Genomic DNA, 19,134 nt, shown 5'->3' with positions numbered 1-19,134 from the left:
ACTGTGTAGGCAACCAACGAACATCTTCAATTTGGATAAACAACATTGTTGCCGTAGAATCAGCCGACTAAGGAGCACCTTCAGTTTGGATAAGTAACACTGCGTCGAGGCCAACTGGTTACCTATCCAAGTCTCGGTTAAGAAGGGTTTTCAAATCCTTATTGGCAGAGGTCATCTTATTAGCCTTCTCGACGAAGTAAGGTGTTACAAGTTACGACATTCGGCACATTGAACGCCAAGTGATTTTAGGATTGGATACTCACAAGTGAGTTTCAGAGTTCGGCATTCTGACGGCCAAACCACATTTACCATTAAGACATACATCTCCTTTGAGTACTTGTGTCTATATAATTTGGTGTCAATTCGACGTGCTTATACTCTTACAAATATAATCACTGTGACCGAAGCCGGCACTGACGATTAATGAACTTCGCAGAACGAGCAGCCTTGTCTTCAGGCTCGAGAACCTAAAGGTCGAGACTTGTTCCTTCCTCGGCTGTAGTTGAAAGATTAAGAAGTCAGCAGCGCGCTCAAAGCAACATCAACAAATTTTACTCCTCGACCGAGCTCGGCCGACGAGTTGGCACGCCTCGCATCAACCGAATGACGTAGTTAGCTCATTAGTTATTCGGCATGCGCGTCGCGTAGGCTTTTTAATTTTTAGGGTCAACAAATATATAAGAAATTTACCTAAATCCGTCTAGGCGCTAGGCGCTAGCCCACCGCCCGACTAGCGCCTATCGTTTTATAGAACCTTGTCTATAAATATATTATCATTATTTTCAACCTTACACCACAATTTTATATTTTCTCAAATATTTTGAGTTGTAATTTCTTATTTAATGACACGTGGGGCAACGTGACAGATTAAAAATCCTATCTACAATTACAAACAAAATTATTTTTTATTATTTTATAAAATAAAAAATACTAATATTTTATTACCTATTGCCATAGCTATTCAATTTAGAGATGTAGATGCAAAAGATAATTATTATTTATTAATGATAGTTACTATTCATTTGAGGGGATTTAATGAGCAGTTGTCCTGAGGCTTCCAACACTGGAAGTGCTCTAACATGAGTAATTTTTGTTAGCTTATTAAAGCGATAAATGTAGAAATTATAAAAGAATTTTTATTTTTTGTTTTATTTTGTCTTTAAAAGTCGAGAAACCTCGTCGACATCCAAAACCGAAAACCGAAAAGATGTTCCCCTAAATCCGCTTTCAAAATCTTTGTTCCCACCTCCCCTTTTCCTCTACTCTCACTCGACCGCCCTTCCCTTGTCTCTCTCTGTCTCTCAACCCCATTAACTTCGTCCCTTTTCCTCTTAATTCTGCTTCTAATTGATTTTGTTTCTCTTTTGGGGGCTGATTTAGGGTTAGGGTTTTGTATTCCCCAAACCAGAGAGAATTTTGGAAGAAAAAAAGATGCAGCAGCCACCGCAAATGATCCCCGTCATGCCTTCATTTCCTCCCACTAACATCACCACCGAGCAAATTCAGAAGGTACCCTTTTTCCCTTGTTTATTTGAAACTGTTAACTGTTAATTGTTTTCTGGGTTTTTCCTTAATTTTTTGTTATGTTAGTTGTGATTACTTGAATAAAATTTGTTAAATTTTGTTCTGCATATAAGAGAGCCCTTTAGCTGACGATATTTAGGGAGGAATTCGATAAGACCCGCTGTTGTTGTATAGTGGTGACTGATGTATCATAGGTGATGACCATTTATAGAGTTTTGAACTACTGTTGGCTGAGACTGTGAAGAGAACAACGAAACCAATAAGAAATTAAGAATACTGATTCATATTGTAAGCAGCGTCTATGCAGACGGAAATCAAATATTAACTCAATATTTAATGTCTGTTAAGATTTTTCCCTCGATCAGCCTTCTGGCCACTGGATTTCATGTTGAGAAGCTATCTAGTTACTCTACTGCTGTGCAGATTTTGTTTCACTGGTTACCAGTCTCCCCTGAATTGGAGATCAAGGCAGACATGATATAGTTCTCTTGTCACCTAAGATGTCTGTTCTTATTTACGAGACCAGGATTCTTGATACAACAACAAAGCCTTATCCCACTAAGTGGGGTTAGCTGTATGAATCCTAGAACACCACTGTGTCCGGTTTTGCTCCAAGTATTCCATAGCTCCAAGTACTCCATATCTTTTCTTAAATTCTCTCTCTAAGTCTTCTAAGGTCTTCATCTACCCCTTTTGCCCCGAGCCTCAATCTCATAATCGCATTAACTGGAGCATTTGTAGGTCCTCGGTTCACATGTCCAAACCATCTTAACCGGTTTTCTCTTATCTTATCTTCCATTTCATCCATCTAGCTTGTATTCTATGATTGGGATATCCATTCAATTCTATTTTCTTTTGCAAGATAGATCCAAAATAACGAAGGGTTCGAATCTTCGGTACTTTCTAGTCTCCAATCCTCACCCCTATCTCATTCGGAACCCCATTCCCACATAACTTGCACCCTATATATTCTGTCTTTGACCTACTTAGACGAAGACCTTTAGATTCCTAACACCTCCCGCCAAAGGTTAAGTTTTGTATTTACTCCCACATGCGTTTCATCTATCAGCACTCACTTTGTCTTCTGCGAAAAGCATATACCAAGGGATATCATCTTGAATATGTATCGTTAACTCGTCCATTACCAATGCAAAATGGCAAGACCTAAAGTTGAGCCTTGGTGTAACCCTATGGTTATGGGAAAGCTTTCAGTTGTCCTTCATGAGTTCTTAGTGTAGTCCTTGCTCCATCATACATATCATACTTATTCTTTATTACTTGGATATGTGCTACTCATACTCCTTTTTCTCTAGAATTGTCCAAAGAATTTTTCTTGGGACCTTATTATACGCTTTTTCCAAATCTATAAAGACCATGTTCAAATTCTTTTGCATGCCTCTATATTATTTCATCAATTTTTGTAAGAGATAGATTACCTCCATAATCGAGTGCCCTAGTATGAACCCGAATTGATTGTCTGAGACCGTGTTTCTTGCTTCAATCTATGCTCAGTTACTCTCTCCCAAATCTTCATTGTCTGAAACCCTAAGCTAGTGAGTAGTTGGATAAAGTCATAGATAAGGTTGATGTTTTTCCAAAAATTTCCATATAAGCGAGAAGCTCATTTGAAAGGTTCAATTATGCTTTTTTGAACCTAAAATTGACGAAGAATTAAGACATACGATGATCATTGCCAGCATTAGATGATAGTATCTTATGTTGTTACTTGTCATATTCAGATTTTAGGATGACTGTAGCCTTTTTTCGCATCATGTACAATGTTGCTCTCTTCATGTATGGTTTTAATAGCTTTAATTACTTTCCCCTGAATTTATAATAGGCTGATAATTACTGGCACCGTTGATATAACGTGGATCTAAGTTGTATGTGGTACAGTTATTTTGTTGTTGATATTTCTGGATATTCACCTTGATTGTTAAGTATGCTATTGGATCTCACTTGATGTGCATCGGAATTTAAAGTATCTATTTATAATGTGTTTTTAAATTCTTGATGCAGTACCTTGATGACAACAAAAAGTTGATTCTGGCAATATTGGATAATCAAAATCTTGGAAAACTTGCTGAGTGTGCTCAGTAAACCCTCTCTCTCTCTCTCTCTCTCTCTCTCTCTCTCTCTCTCTCTCTCTCTCTCTCTCTCTCTCTCTCTCTCTCTCACCACACATGCATTTGTGTGAATTATGTTTTTAGTTATATGCTGGGGCTGTATATACAATTGATTGCACTTGTCTCTTATAAGTTAGAACTAGCCTCATGTTTTGTATTGGTATCATTGATAATAAGATCCTTAATGTTAAGAACTTGTTTAGTATTGCAATTGTTGCATTAGTTAAACTGATTTTACACATTTATTGATATGGAAGGGGGTACCGTTGGCCATTCATTTCATGGCAGTCTCCCTATTATGATTTTTGGATATGACTTTTCTTATTGCAAATTTGATGATTTAGGTACCAGGCTCTGCTTCAAAAGAATCTGATGTATTTAGCAGCAATTGCTGATGCGCAACCACAGGCACCAGCTGCGCCTCCCCAGGTGGGAGTAGTAAGCATGACTCGATGTTTTACTGATTCGTCTTTTCTATCCATGCTTATCATCTATGTTTCAACACTTGCAGATGGCCCCACATCCTGCAATGCAACAGGCGGGGTATTACATGCAACATCCTCAGGCAGCAGCAATGGCTCAGCAACAGGGTATTTTCTCCCCAAAGATGCCGATGCAGTTCAATAACATGCATCAAATGCACGATCCACAGCAGCACCAACAAGCCATGCAAGGGCAAATGGGAATGAGACCTGGAGGGCCTAATGGCATGCCTTCCATGCTTCATACTGAGGCCACACATGGTGGTGGTAGTGGTGGCCCAAATTCAGCTGGAGGCCCAAATGATGGGCGTGGAGGAAGCAAGCAAGACGCCTCTGAGTCTGGGGCAGGTGGTGATGGCCAGGGGACCTCAGCCGGTGGGCATGGAAATGGTGATGGACAGGACGGCAAGTGAATTGGCCCTTATGGATGATTGCATATGGAAACATGTGTCTGTTGATAGTAGGTGTTTTCCTAAAGTAGCTGCTGTGCTCGGTGATGCGTGACAGATCGGAGCGAAGCAGCGAAAGTTGTCAGGTCTTTAGCCTTTAAGCGATTAGGTAGACGAGTTGTGTTGTAAGTCCGTTTGCATGCACTGGATTTTGGCATCAGATGAAACAAGTGGTGGGAGAAGACAGATTTAGTTCACAAGTGCTTTAGGGATGGAAGCATGTGTTCTGCACATAATGTCTGTCTCAGTTTGTAACTCATAAAATGCATGTAGCAATGCGCCACAAATTCTGATCCTGTTACAAGTTTTGCTGCTAGGTTCTTGGCTTTTGTTTCGGTTTTTTCGGTGCTTGTGTGTACGAATTCTTCTTAGCCAAAATAACTTGATTGAAGTTTAGAAGGCTTTGTATCTTCATATATTCGCCAACTGAGTAAACTGTTTGCTTTTCTTCTGAATTTTCACTTAGCTTATGAATTCCTCACTAAACGTTTTAATTGGAAAATTAAGGACTCAAAACTATTTTTTTTGGCTGATTTCCCTCATGCTGTTAGTTTTATATTCATTCCATCTAAATTTTTGTTAAATAAAAACATGTGCACGACATGTGAAGGTAGTTTAGTTGCTTCGTTTTTTAAAATAATTGAAAACCTTAGATTTCTAGAATGTTGATACGTACAAATTTGTGTGATTCTATAGCTTTTATGTTGGAAAGTCTAGCGAAGTGATGTTTTTGTTCTCAAAGGAGAGTCATGTGATGTGCACGTGAAAATAGTTATCATTAATCTATAGAAAACTAACGGTAGGGGAAAAATCGGCCAAAAAAATTAGTTCAAGTTCTTGATTTTCCAATTTAAAAGTTTAGGAATTACATTGAAAGTTAGGCGAAAGTTTAGAGAGGAAATTAGCAATCCACTCTTTGCCAACTGGATAGTGTGATTTGTCATGCCTCAGATGAGATCAGAGCTCAAAAGAGTTGGTTAGATTTAGCGAAACGAAATTAGATGATGTCCCAGAATATCAACTTTTTGTTATAGATACAAGTGGAAATTTTAATTGGTAGGGGCATATCTTTTTCGAATTTTTTTTTCCCTTTGGTCCCTTCTTTGTGCGCCCTTGTGATGCAACATGCAGATTGCAGAGGCATTTCATTTTCTATCGTTTCCGAATGCCAAAGAAATAATCTGCTCAACTTCAGAAGTTTTTATTGGTCGTCAGTTTCAAAATTATTGCTCGTCAGCTGTACAATGTAAGGGGAGGCAACGTCTAAATCCCAAAGAAAATTAAAATTGACTGACGTTGAAGTGTTGTTTTTTTCATTTTTTTTATTTTTTTTTGTAATGAAATTGGACTTCATAAATTGTATAGCCATATAACATTATTAACATGACATTCACATACGTAATGTTACATTTATTATTTATTTGTAGGTTATTTGTATTATTTCTTTAATGAAAGTAGAGCTACCAATACATGTAGATCACATGTCTGTTACAGAGTATAAAAATGTTACAAATATGTGATAAAAATAACATTTTTTTATTTTTTTATACGGCGATATTAAGAGCCGAAACTAGTGTCATTCATAATTATTTATCAAATTACTCATCCACATAACTTTCCTAGTTATCAGTGTGGAGTAATACTACAATATTGTGGTACTGGTGGCGTCCCATATTTGAACATTAAGAAAAAAAAATCATGTAGTTTACTCGAATTGTCACTTTCGTTCGAGTTTCTTTTGTTGCGTTTTTTACCCTGGTAGTTTCATTTTGTTAGCATTGTTATTCTGATCCGTCAAATAAGGCAAACGTTTTGTTGCAAAAAATCAAATTAGTTGATATATTGGACTCGGACTACAGTGAAAGAAAAAAAAACACTAAGGACAAAAAAAATTAAATACAATTTGGCCGAATTTGAAATATTTCGGTTTTTTTTTTTTTTAAAGGAAGAAGATAATTCGAATTTAAAACCTTTTCCTATAAGAGAAAATGTATAATAGAACTTTATTGGCATGCCAATATCTAAACTATATATTAATAAAATCTTGTTTATTAACCAAAAATTAATTAATTTAAAAAAAAAAAACTAAAAACTAGTGAAACTATAATTATATCCTTTAAAACATAATTGAAAGAAAATATTTAAAAAGAAAAAAAAATATAAGCGTTAAAGTAATTTTGCGCAAGCAAGTTTTTGTTTTTTTTTCTTTTTTTAGGTCTCATAGCTAGGTAAGTATAGAAGTTTTGTTCTACGATGTTGCCCTCGAACTTAACCGATTTTCAGTTCAAATTGCCAAATTGCAAGACAAATGAAGCAAGAATCAATCTATAAGTTCGAGTAAAATTTTCCTATCGATTTGGGTCTCTCTGAAGATTATTCCCTTTGATTTTCAAGCTGATATTTGAGTGTTTGGGGAATTTATTTGCAGGTAGGTAAGATGCTGCATTTTATTCTGTCAAGATCTTTGGGTTGGTTGGGAGATGTGGTTTCGTCAAATTAACCTAAAGGCAATCAAATCTTCAGCAGCATGTTGCAGTCCTACTGTGGCATGTGATTGTGGGAGAGTTGTTACGAATAGCCTGGAAACCCCCTTGGTTTAACATGTCTCTTCTTGGTTCCCAATTCACGATTAAATCTGTACGCACTTCTGCTCTGGTTTCTTTTGTCAAATTTTGAAAATCAAAAGAAGTTTCTCCCTCTTCACCTCTCACCACAAAAGTAGGAATGCTTGGGAGCATCTGATCCTCTTAGCTTTGCATGCTAGGAGGGTTGTTCCTCGCAGGTTCATTATTTTCCTCCATTTATGTTTCTCATAGCCCAAAAAAACTGCAAGGTGTCTAACAATTACTCCACCCTGAGATGTACTTTTGGATGTACATCAAAAGATATCAAAATATATCTTTAAATTGGTGCTATTATTTTTTCATTTTGCATTCATTGATGTTTGAACCATTAGATATAAAAAGATATCGAGAGAAAGGGTTATATAAAAAAAAAAATGTAATATGTAATATGTTGATCTTAAAGTACCTAGATGGAATGGAAATGTACCATATCATTGTTTTTGGTGGTTAGGTCTGTAAAACTTAGGAACTCAGGTTTTTCACTTCAGTTACCTACGCAAACAACTGTGGGTTGCATGTATATATAATAACTTCATGATTACATCGTGGGTTTGAAAACCCAAATTACATGGAACTTTGAATTTGAAAATTACAAACAGAAAGATGAAAAATTACAAACAGATTATGAACAGTTTGACTACAAAAGACATTTGAAAACAAGTCCTACAAATATGGAAGACCAATGGGATAAGATTTCCAAGCACACCAAAACTCCTCAAGTTTCGTGGATATTAATTGACTGTTGACTTTGTCTAACAGCCCCCCGCAAGCTAACAGGTGATGGAATGAATGGAAGCTTGGACACTAGCAACTTAATACGAGCTGAAGACAACCCTTCGGTAAACACATCAGTAAGCTAATCCTAGGAACAAATATAATTAACAAATAATTGTCCACGCACCATCTTCTCTCTCACATAGTGGTAGTCAACCTCTAAATGTTTAGTGTATGAATGAAAGTTTGGATTTGAAGCTAGGGCTATGGAGGAAATATTATCACACCAAATAGTGGGCTGTGCAAAATGCAAGTGCAAATCCTTGCAGAGACTTGAGCCAGGATAATTCAGATGTGGCATAAGCCAATTGCCTATACTCAGCTTCAGCACTTAATTGTGAAACTGTTTTCTGCTTATTCAAACTCCAAGACACAAGATTAGAGCCCAAGTAAATACAAAAGCCACATGTGGAATGTCGTGTGTCTAGATTGCCAACATAATCTGCATCTGAGAACGCTGTCAACCGTGAACTTTCAGGCTTGCATACAAGTCCATGGTTATGTGTGGCCTTCAACTAACAAATAATCCTCTTCATATCCATCCAGTGAGTAGTTAGGGGAGTGCATAAATTGACATACTTGATTAATGGCATAGGACATGTCTGGCCGAGTAATAGTTATGTATTTTAGGGCTCTAACAACACTTCGATACAATTCTGGTTTGTCAAATGGATCACCCACATATGCACTCAGCTTTTGTCCACATGAAACTGAAGTTGAGATGGGTTTGGCTTCTGTAAATTTAGTACGTGTAAGTAAATCAAAGGTATGCTTGGATTGACTTAGATGCATAGAGTTACCATCATACTTCACTTCAACACCCATGAAGTAATTTAATGGTCCCAAATCTTTCATAGAGAACATTGTGCCCAATTTCTTAATCAGTCGTGCCATTTAATGAGAATTGTTCCCTGTGATCAATATAGCATCTACATATAGATTAACAAAATGAGATACACACCTTTATAATTGTAGACAAACAGACTGTAATCACAAATAGATTCTTGAAAGCCAAACTGAAGCAAAAACTCTGAGAACCGTTGAAACCAAGCCCTCAAGGCTTGTTTTAAACCTTAAATGGAGTGTTGCAACTTACATACATGATTTAGGAATTGTTTTTCAATGAACCTCGATAGTTGGTGCATATATACTTCTTCATTTAAATAACCATGCAGGAAAGCATTCTGGACATGGAGTTGCCTAACATGCCACCTCTTTGAGATTGCAAGACTAAGCACAAGTTTTGTGGTGCTGTGCTTGACTACGGGACTGAATGTCTCGTTGAAATCCACTCCATATTTTTTATAAAAACCATTAGCAACTAGACGAGTTTTATGTCTCTTTATGGTACCGTTTGCATGACTCTTAATTTTGAAAACCCATTTATTTGGCAGCAAGTTCATCTTGGGATGATATGGAACCAAACTCCACATTCCACATCTTTGCAAAACATTAAATTCTTGAACCATTGCATTCCTCCAGTCTTGGTGCTTGACAGCCTGACTAAAACATGTAGGTTCAACAAGAAAATGATCAACATTTACATGCATAGCATACTTAGGATTTGATTTTTGAATCCCAAATTTAGAACATGTCATCATACGATGTTCAAGCACATTGGGAGGCACATATTGCATTGGCACAGGTCTGGAGGCACTAACACTTGCTCATTTGATAATGAAAGGGACCCTAATGGTTGGTTAAGTTATAAAGTCACAATGGGAATAGGTTGGTAGATTCTACATGGGTTGAATATGTGGGAATAGTTGGATAAGGTTGAGATGTGGTGGAAGGTGATGTGGTTGGATTAGAAAAGGTTTCTTGGGTCACGGCTAAAGTAGGCTAGCTAGAGTTAGGTAATTGAGGCAGATTTGTAGAGTGGGATAAGGGAAACGTGAACAATATGTCAGGGAGGGAATCGTACCTTGTGTGTCAACATTTTCTAAAGGAGATGTGAATCCCTTAAAAGGGAAATTGTCCTCGTGCGAGACAAATATATACGTCTCGTGGTCAAGTCCATGCATTTGTAGCCTTGATGGTTCAAAGAATACCCTAGAAAACACAAGATTTTGACTTTGATTGAAGCTTATTTTGTGTGTATGGCATTAACCAAGGAAAACATTGACAACCAAAAACTTTTAACATTTCATAATTGGGTTTTCTTTGAAAAAGTTTCTCATATGGTGATAGATTAGACAAAATACGAGTAGGTATTCGATTTATTAAATATATATATATATATATATATATATATATATATGTGGTAGTCAAGCATGCATCAAACCAAAATTTTGTGGCACCTAAGATTATGAAAGCATAACAATACTTGTTTCAACAATATGTCGATGTTTTCGTTCCGTAATTCCATTTTGTTCAGGATATTTGGGACATGAAAACCGTTGAGAAATGCCATTGAGTGCAAGAAAGTTTGGAAAGCATGATTTTTATATTCACCACCTTCATCACATTGAAGGGTTTTGATTGACAAATTAAACATTTTTTTCCACTTTAGCTTTAAATTCAACCAAATTTTCAAAGACTTGAGATTTTTTTTTCATGGGAAAAATCCAAGAATATCTAGAATAATCATCCACAAAAAGAAAATAATAATGAAAACCTTCATTGGAAATAATTGGAGAACACCATACATCTGAATGTAAAAGTTGCAACGGAAATTGAGTAACAGACGCAAAGATATTGAAAACTAACCTAGTACTCTTTCTTAAGGGACACGACTCGCAAAAAGTTACATTTGAAGTACCAAGAATTGGTACCAACTGATTTGAAATTAAAAACTTTATTGTTGAGTTGGCAAGATGACCAAGTCGAGCATGCCACTTTTGAACTGAGACTCTTACTCCCACAAAGGCTAAAACTAGATATTTGACTTGTCCACTACCACTTGGAAATGGGTATAACCCATTCTCACATCTCCCTCAGAAAAGTGTCTTCCGGGTCTTGAGGTCCTTGACAAGGAAAAATGTGGAAATATGAGTAGGTAGCAATGGTTATCTAAAGTAAACCTATGTGCGGAAATAATATTTGTGGAGGCAGTGGGACAATGAAGAATGTTATTTAAGTCAAATGAGCAAGCATTAGTATATAATTGATTAGAACCATAGTGAGATATAGGGATGCTAGAATCGTTACCTACACCTCCTACACCATCATTACCATTGTATTCCCTTGGATTGACCAAATTTTGGATTTCTGGGGTAATATGCGCATTTGTACCTGTGTCCAGCAACCATGTTCCATTTGGCTGCTTGTTGAAAGTGATAGGATATGATGACGCCATTGTTGAGAAACGCTTGGTAGGAATTCTGCCTTCATATGTACCATTCATCATTTGGTAGCAATCAAGTGTTGGATGCCCAGTGTAGACATCGAAATTTCAGTAAAACAAATGTTCACCAATGCATTAAAGTTTTGATGTGTCAAGGCATACATGGCATACGCCACGTGTTGTACAAATTGTACACATGGCGTGTGACTCAACAAAATAGGAAGAAATACCCTTGAAGGATTAAACAAGTTTTTCTTCTCATTTTGGGCAATGACAAGGCAAGTACATTTCAATCCATTGAGGATCAAAACAAGTTTTTCTTCTCATGTTGGGCAATGACAAGGCAAGCACACTTCAATCCATTACGGATCAAAGCAAGTTTTTCTCATTTGGGCAATGACAAAGCATACACATTTCAAGTTTAAAATGGTGTTAAGTGGGAAATTAGGCCATAAGTTAGACCACTTCAAGTTTAAAATGGTATTAAGTGGGAAATTAGGCCATAAGTTACACCACTTCAATTTCAATATTGCATTAAGTGGGAAATTAGGCCATAAGTTAGACCACTTCAAGTTTAAAATGATATTAAGTGGGAAATTAGGCCATAAGTTACACCACTTCAATTTCAATATTGCATTAAGTGGGAAAATTAGGCAATGGTGCTTGGAAAGGAAAAAAATATTTTGTGGTGGTGATTCATTCTCAAAGCCTATAAATAGGCTTCTCCATCAAGGTATCAAGGATCAACCAATTCACAAATACATTTCTCTACTCCCAAATTGGAAGAGAACTCCCCAAATCCTTGAAGCTTTGAAACTCTAAAGCTTTCAAGCAAATCCCGAAGGATCAAGAAAGCTCTCTTCGTTCTTCGTTAAATCCTCTTTCAAGATCAAGCCCCGACGGCCCTTGAAGAAAGTGTTCATCCGTTCATCCTAAGCTCAAGCCCCAACGGCCCTTTGGATCAACAACCTCAACAAATCCACACATCCAATCGTTCTTCAAGATTAAGCCCAAAAGCCCTTGAAGATCCGCTCATCCATCAACCTTCAAGATCAAGCCCAAAAGCCCTTGAAGAAATCCACACAACCATTATTCAAGATCAAGCCCCGACGGCCCTTGAAGAAAGTGTTCATCCGTTCATCAACTGTTCATCCTTAGATCAAGCCCCGACGGCCCTTTGGATCAACAACTCATCCACAAACCTACACCCTATGAAGATAGAATCAGAGGACCAAATTTGAGAGAGATCGTAACCCCAAAATCATAAACACAAAAATATTATTTTTGTACACGTTATTCCTGTTTCTTGTTTCAAGGAATCTTTCGTGTTCACAAATTTGGCACGCCCGGTGGGATCTCTCTACCTCTCATCTCTATCCTCAAATCATCGAAAAACGCAAATGGCATCAAGAAAGGATCAAGCTGTTCCTGCAATCAAAGCAAAGAACAAGAACATCATCGCCGCAAGTGGTGATATTTCGGGCATCATAACCCGAAGTAAGGCAAGAGCTCTTTTTGCCGCAGCTTCCGCCCCTGCATTAACTCTGTCAAAGGAACAAGAGCACCTGAGGTACGAGCCTGTGATCACCCTAGCCTCGCTAAGGGCATCAAGGGGAGAAAGCTCGAGGAAATACTCAGAGTCCCTACTCTCCGACGCTGATTCAAGCGGCAGTACAACCATGCAAGTCATGACCACTGGAGCAACTTCAATCGAGGAGTAGCTAGCTCAGATGAATGAAGCAATCGCAAAGCTCACACGGACTGTGGAAGAGAAGGACTTGCAGATTGCCGCACTTGTCAACCAACTAGATGCGCTGCCCGACGTGAAAGTCGACCCAAATGTTGGCCTATTAAAGAAAGAAGTCGACGAAGAAGAGGAGCCACCAGCGGAGAAAGTTGAAGAGAAGCCGAAGCTAGACCAAGCAACAGCATTCATGGGATCTCTCTCTATCCAGCAACTACAGGAAATGATCGCAAGCACTATCAAGACACAGTACGAAGGAAGCTCGCATGACTCCGTACTGTACTCAAAGCCTTACTCCAAGAATATTGATGCTTTGAAAATGCCAAGGGGTTATCAGCCCCCAAAGTTCATGCAGTTCGATGGAAAAGGCAACCCGAAGCAACATGTCACCCATTTCATTGAAACTTGCAACAATGCTGGGACAGAGGGAGACTACCTCGTCAAACAGTTTGTGCGTTCGCTGAAAAGTAACGCTTTTGACTGGTACACTGACCTCGAACCTGAGTCTATCAACAGTTGGGACCAGCTAGAAAGGGAATTCCTCAACCGTTTCTATAGCACTCGTCGTACTGTAAGCATGCTAGAGCTGACCAGTACGAAACAGTGGAGAGATGAACCTGTCGTCGACTACATAAATAGATGGCGCTCCTTAAGTCTGGATTGCAAAGATCGGCTTTCTGAAACCTCTGCCATTGAGATGTGCGTTCAAGGCATGCACTGGGGGTTACATTACATCCTCCAAGGCATAAAACCAAGAACATTCGAAGAGCTAGCAACTCGTTCCCACGACATGGAGCTGAGTATCGCTAATCACGGGAAAAAGGAGCCGATTACTAACTTCAATAAGGATAAAGTATTCGCCCCAAATGTAGACAAGACCGGGAAGAAGTCCGCTAAGGAAGCTTTCACCGTCAACACTACCCCCATCAAGACCTCCTCAGCACCCATCAAGACCTCCTCAGCGCCCATCAAGATCTCCTCCAAGAAGAAAGCGAAGGAGATAAAGACAAGTGAGCCTTCTCGCACCCAAGACAGATACAAGAGCACTTTGAGAGAGTTGGAACAGAAAACGTACCCTTTTCCTGACTCTGACATGGCTGCCATGTTAGATGACTTGCTGGAAAAAAAGGTGATTGAGCTACCCGAATGCAAGCGTCCTGAAGAAATGAATCGCACAAACGATCCTAGGTACTGCAAGTACCACCGTATCGTGAGCCATCCTGTTGGCAAGTGCTTCGTTCTTAAAGAACTCATCATGAAGCTAGCACAACAAGGGAAAATTGAGCTCGACCTTGAGGACACGGCCGCAACGCATACCACTACAATTGCGTTTGGATCGTTTAATCCTGTGCCTCTCCAAACGACACCTGACCGTTCCCGTGAATGCTCAAGTTGCACGGCACCTCCTACACAACCATCATTGGAGAGAAGCGACCAAGATTCACATGCTGATGATGAAGAAGGATGGATATTGGTAACCTACAAAAAGACAAGGAAACCAAGACCACGAGTCATACAGCCAAAGGTGGAACAAAGAAGAAATCACCACGGCCGCAACAATGCGAAGCCTAAAAGAAACATAAAGCATGATAAAACAACATATGTTGGGGAACCTACGGAGCAGAAGCCACGCATTCCCGTTTCCTTGCGTGAATACTTCCCAAATGACTTTTTCCAACAGTGCACTACTGTGGCCTGTCACATGGTTGAAGTAGAAATAGAAAAGCCCTCAAAAGGCAAAGCTATCGCCACTGAGGTAGAAAAGACCCTCACACCCGAAGAAGGTCTACCAACACACTTTAGCATCGAGGAAGCGCTACCATTGCCAAAAAAGATACGAAGAGCACTAGCAGCAGTCCTGGCAGGTCCCGGCGACCACGAAGTGCGAGAAAGTAACGACGAAGGCTCGAAGCTTCAGCCACATGAATGTGCCACATGTTGTGCCGCCCATGACGCAATTAACTTCACTGACGAAGACCTACTGCTGGGATCAAAGCCTCACAACCGTCCTCTCTTCGTCTTAGGGTACGTAAGGGAATACAAAGTCAATCGCATGCTTGTGGATGGTGGGTCAGCCATAAACATCATGCCAAAATCAACAATGACCATAATCGGCATCAAGGTGAATGAACTATCCCTGAGCCGTCTGCTGATCCAGGGTTTTAACCAAGGAGGACAAAGGGCGATGGGCATGATCCGAGTAGAGATGACCATTGGTGAGCTCAAATCAAGCACGATATTCCACGTGATTGATGCAAGAACTTCCTACAGCTTGCTCTTAGGAAGACCTTGGATCCACGCAAATGGGGTAGTGTCGTCCACTCTTCACCAATGCCTAAAATTTTACCGAGAAGGAGTGAAGGTGATTCAAGGTGACACCAAGCCATTCACCGAAGCCGAATCACACTTTGCAGATGCCAAGTTCTACATGGATGAAGAGATGGTACCCGAAGCCCTTCCGGAAGAGATCAAATCCACAGGCAGAGCAGCACCTAAAAAGCAGGAGTGGCAAGCCATGCCTAAAAAGCAAAAAGAGCAGGCCGTGCCATCTTCAAGCAAAGACGATGACGAGTTTGCTAAACCTGCAACAACCAAAGGGAGTAGGATGCCGTCAGAAGGACCGAACGCACCCATATTCCGGTATATCCCGATGTCAAGAAGAAAGAATGGTCAATCTCCATTCGAAACTGGAACAAGAAAAGCCGACACACAGTGGCACACGGATAATGTAAAGTTGCTCAAGACGAATGCAGTTTTGCCTCTGACACAGCTAGGGGGTGCTATGGCCGCAAGACTACCACAAGGCTTCATAAAAGCTTTACCAAAGAAGGTGGAATCAAGCTTTCTTCCAACCAAGAGGACCGAGGAAGGTTTCGACCCAAACGCCTACAAACTCATGTCAAAGGCCGGGTACGACTTCGCTTCTTCTGAGGCGGCTGGAAAGAAGGTTTCAAACATTGTCAATGACAAAGAACGTAACCTCACCAAAACTCAAAAGAAGTTGAAGGAGCATGGTTACGGAGTTGACAACAACAAAGCCGGACTTGGCTTCACACCAAATGCACCCGTGAAGATTTCAAGCCAAGTGAAGAAAGCTAGCGCTCAACACATCAGCGTGAGCATTGAACAAGACCAAAAAGAGCCTAAACCCGCCCCTCGGACGTCGGTCTTCGATAGGATGAGCCATTCAAGCTCCAGAATTTCAGTGCTTAATCGCATTGGTAGTCAAGGCCGAACCTCTATCTTCAAGAGGCTTAACGCGCCAACATCCCAAAGCTCTGTTTTTTAAGGGTTGTTAAAGCCTAAGAAACAAAGCAACACAGCTATCTCTCCTCTGCGACGATCAGCTTCGGAAAGATTTGAAGATAATGAGAAGCCTTTTGGAAAGAGGAAGACAACACCAAAGGAAGAAAAGTTCGATGGGTTAGCAGAAAAAGGCGACGTTCGAAGCTTGATTCCTTCAAGGATGAAGCGCCAAGCAATCCTAGAGGTCGACACAAAAGGACCACTGAAGGTAAGGAGGCGCATCATCGTCCACACTGGCAAATCTTCATGCCAACAAACCCAAGAGAACGGCACTGAAGATGAAATCCCTAAGAAAGATGTCACTTCTGGCTCTTTCGACTCAAAGTCTTCACCTCGACTGTTGAGGGCATGCTCCAAGTCAAGTGAAATTGAAGGATGGACTCATGTCACTCCGAAGAAACTGCACGAGAAACATATGTCTTCTCCACAAGTGCACCAATCGGAAAGGGGGCAAAGCAGCTACCGTCAACCTTTAAAGCTACATGAAAATGTTGAGGATGATGAAATTACAACACAAAGATCGTTCATGCGGGATCTTTTCTTCCTCGAAGACGTCTTCAATTACTCGATCAAGGCTCCTTGCTATGAAGATTGTGAGGAATGCAGTTCGAAGATCGCTTCGAAGAAATTGGACAAGCAGCAACCATCTTGTCCACAAGTTTATCAGTCGAAAAGGAGGCAAAACAGCTCTTGTCAACCTCCAGAACAATGTGAAAGTGTTGGAGATGATGAAATTTCGACACAAAGATCGTCCATCCCCATCACAATGTGCGACCTCTTCCCAGAAGACTTCTTCAATTACTCGGTCAAGGCTCCTTCCTATGAAGATTGCGAGGAGCGCCTCTCCCAGAACACCAGACAATCCTTATGCCGACAAGCCCGAGAAGACAGCACTGAAGAGGAGATCCAAGATGTTTTCCACATCACGGTTCAAGAAGGTAAAGAAGACGAAATCCCCGAGGAAGATATCACTGCTGCACCACCATAGCTCGAAGATGGGGGGCAAGCCACGGTCGATGATCTCAAGGAACTCAACTTAGGTACAAGCAAGGAACCAAAGCCTATCTTCGTAAGTGCATTATTAAGTACAGATGAGATAGAGGAGTATTATCAGCTGTTGTTAGAGTACAAAGACGTCTTTGCCTGGACCTACAAAGAAATGCTCGGCCTGGACCCTATCATCGATGTTCATCATCTTGCGGTCAGGCCTGGAACACGACTGATAAAGCAAACTCAAAGACGCTATCGATCTGAGCTTATCCCACAAATCGAGGTCGAGATCGATAAGCTAATTGAAGCAGGCTTTATTCGAGAAGTGCAATACCCCAAATGGATCTCCAACATCGTCATTGTCCTTAAGAAATCAGGACAAATACGTGTTTGCGTAGACTTCCGGGACCTCAACGATGCTTGCCCAAAGGACGACTTCCCCTTGCCAATCATTGAAATCATGGTGGATGCAACCACTGGCCATGAGGCATTATCATTCATGGATGGCTCTTCTGGGTACAATCAAATTCGCATGGCCCTCGAAGACGAGGAACTAACAGCCTTTCGTACTCCAAAAGGTATCTACTGCTACAAGGTGATGCCCTTTGGTCTAAAGAACGCTGGAGCTACGTATCAACGCGCAATGCAGAAAATCTTCAATGACATGCTACATAAAAATGTAGAATGTTACGTAGATGATGTGGTGGTTAAGACAAAGAAAAGATCAGACCACTTGAAGGATCTGCGAATAGTGTTCGAAAAATTGCGAAAATACAACCTCAAGATGAACCCGTTAAAGTGTGCGTTTGGCGTCACCTCTGGAAAATTCCTCGGCTTCATCGTCAAGCACCGTGGTATTGAAGTAGACCAATCAAAGATCAAGGCCATTCAAAGCATGCCCGAGCCAAGAAACCTGCACGAGCTGAAAAGTCTACAAAGACGGCTAGCCTTCATCAGACGCTTCATCTCCAACCTCGCAGGGCGTTGTCAACCGTTTAGTCGCCTTATGAAGAAAGATGTTCCATTCGTATGGGACAAAGCATGCCATAATGCTTTTGAAAGCATAAAGAAATATTTGTCAAGTCCACCTGTCCTGGGGGCACCTGTGCCCGGGAAACCACTCATATTGTATATTGCTGCTCAGGAAAGTTCAATCGGAGCACTCTTGGCGCAAGAGAATGAATCCCAAAAAGAAAGAGCACTTTACTACCTCAGTCGAACTCTCACCGGCGCTGAGTTGAACTATTCCCCAATAGAAAAGATGTGCCTCGCTTTGGTGTTTGCCATTCAGAAACTCAGACATTACATGCATGCTTACACCATCCACTTGGTTGCTAAAGCCGACCCTGTCAAATACGTTATGACTAAGCCAGTCTTGACAGGGCGACTCGCTAAATGGGTTTTGCTTCTTAATCAATATGAGATCATCTACGTCCCAGCTAAAGTCGTCAAGGGACAAGCGCTAGCAGACTTCCTTGCCGATTATCCAATCCCGGCTGATTGGAAAATCTCAGACGACTTGCCTGACGAGGAGGTGTTCTACATCGACATCTTCCCAACATGGACGATGTTCTTCGACGGATCCGCACGAGCAGACGGAGCGGGGGCAGGAGTAGTATTCATGTCGCCACAAAGGCAAATACTACCTTACTCCTTCCAACTGAATGAGCTATGCTCCAACAATGTTGCTGAGTACCAAGCATTGATCATCGGGCACCAAATGGCGATCAACATGGAAATCACAGCTCTTGAGGTGTATGGCGATTCCAAGCTCATAATCAATCAACTCTTAACTGAATATGAGGTGAGGAAAGATGATCTCGTCCCAT

At 40.4% G+C, this 19,134-nt stretch overlaps 1 protein-coding gene across 1 annotated transcript; it reads left to right on the top strand.

Moving 5' to 3' along the window:
* Positions 1–1,127: 1,127 nt before the first annotated feature.
* LOC137733887 (GRF1-interacting factor 3) lies at positions 1,128–4,980 on the top strand. Its single transcript, XM_068473090.2, has 4 exons — positions 1,128–1,509; positions 3,544–3,620; positions 3,995–4,079; positions 4,162–4,980. Exons 1-4 carry the CDS (start codon positions 1,432–1,434, stop codon positions 4,543–4,545), a joined length of 624 nt encoding a protein of 207 aa, XP_068329191.2. The 5' UTR covers positions 1,128–1,431; the 3' UTR covers positions 4,546–4,980.
* Positions 4,981–19,134: the final 14,154 nt, after the last annotated feature.

This window comes from Pyrus communis, chromosome 7, assembly GCF_041283825.1.
Source record: "Pyrus communis isolate YQ-2024b chromosome 7, ASM4128382v1, whole genome shotgun sequence".
Taxonomy (NCBI): Eukaryota; Viridiplantae; Streptophyta; class Magnoliopsida; order Rosales; family Rosaceae; genus Pyrus; species Pyrus communis.
This window is presented reverse-complemented; position numbering and strand designations above follow the sequence as displayed.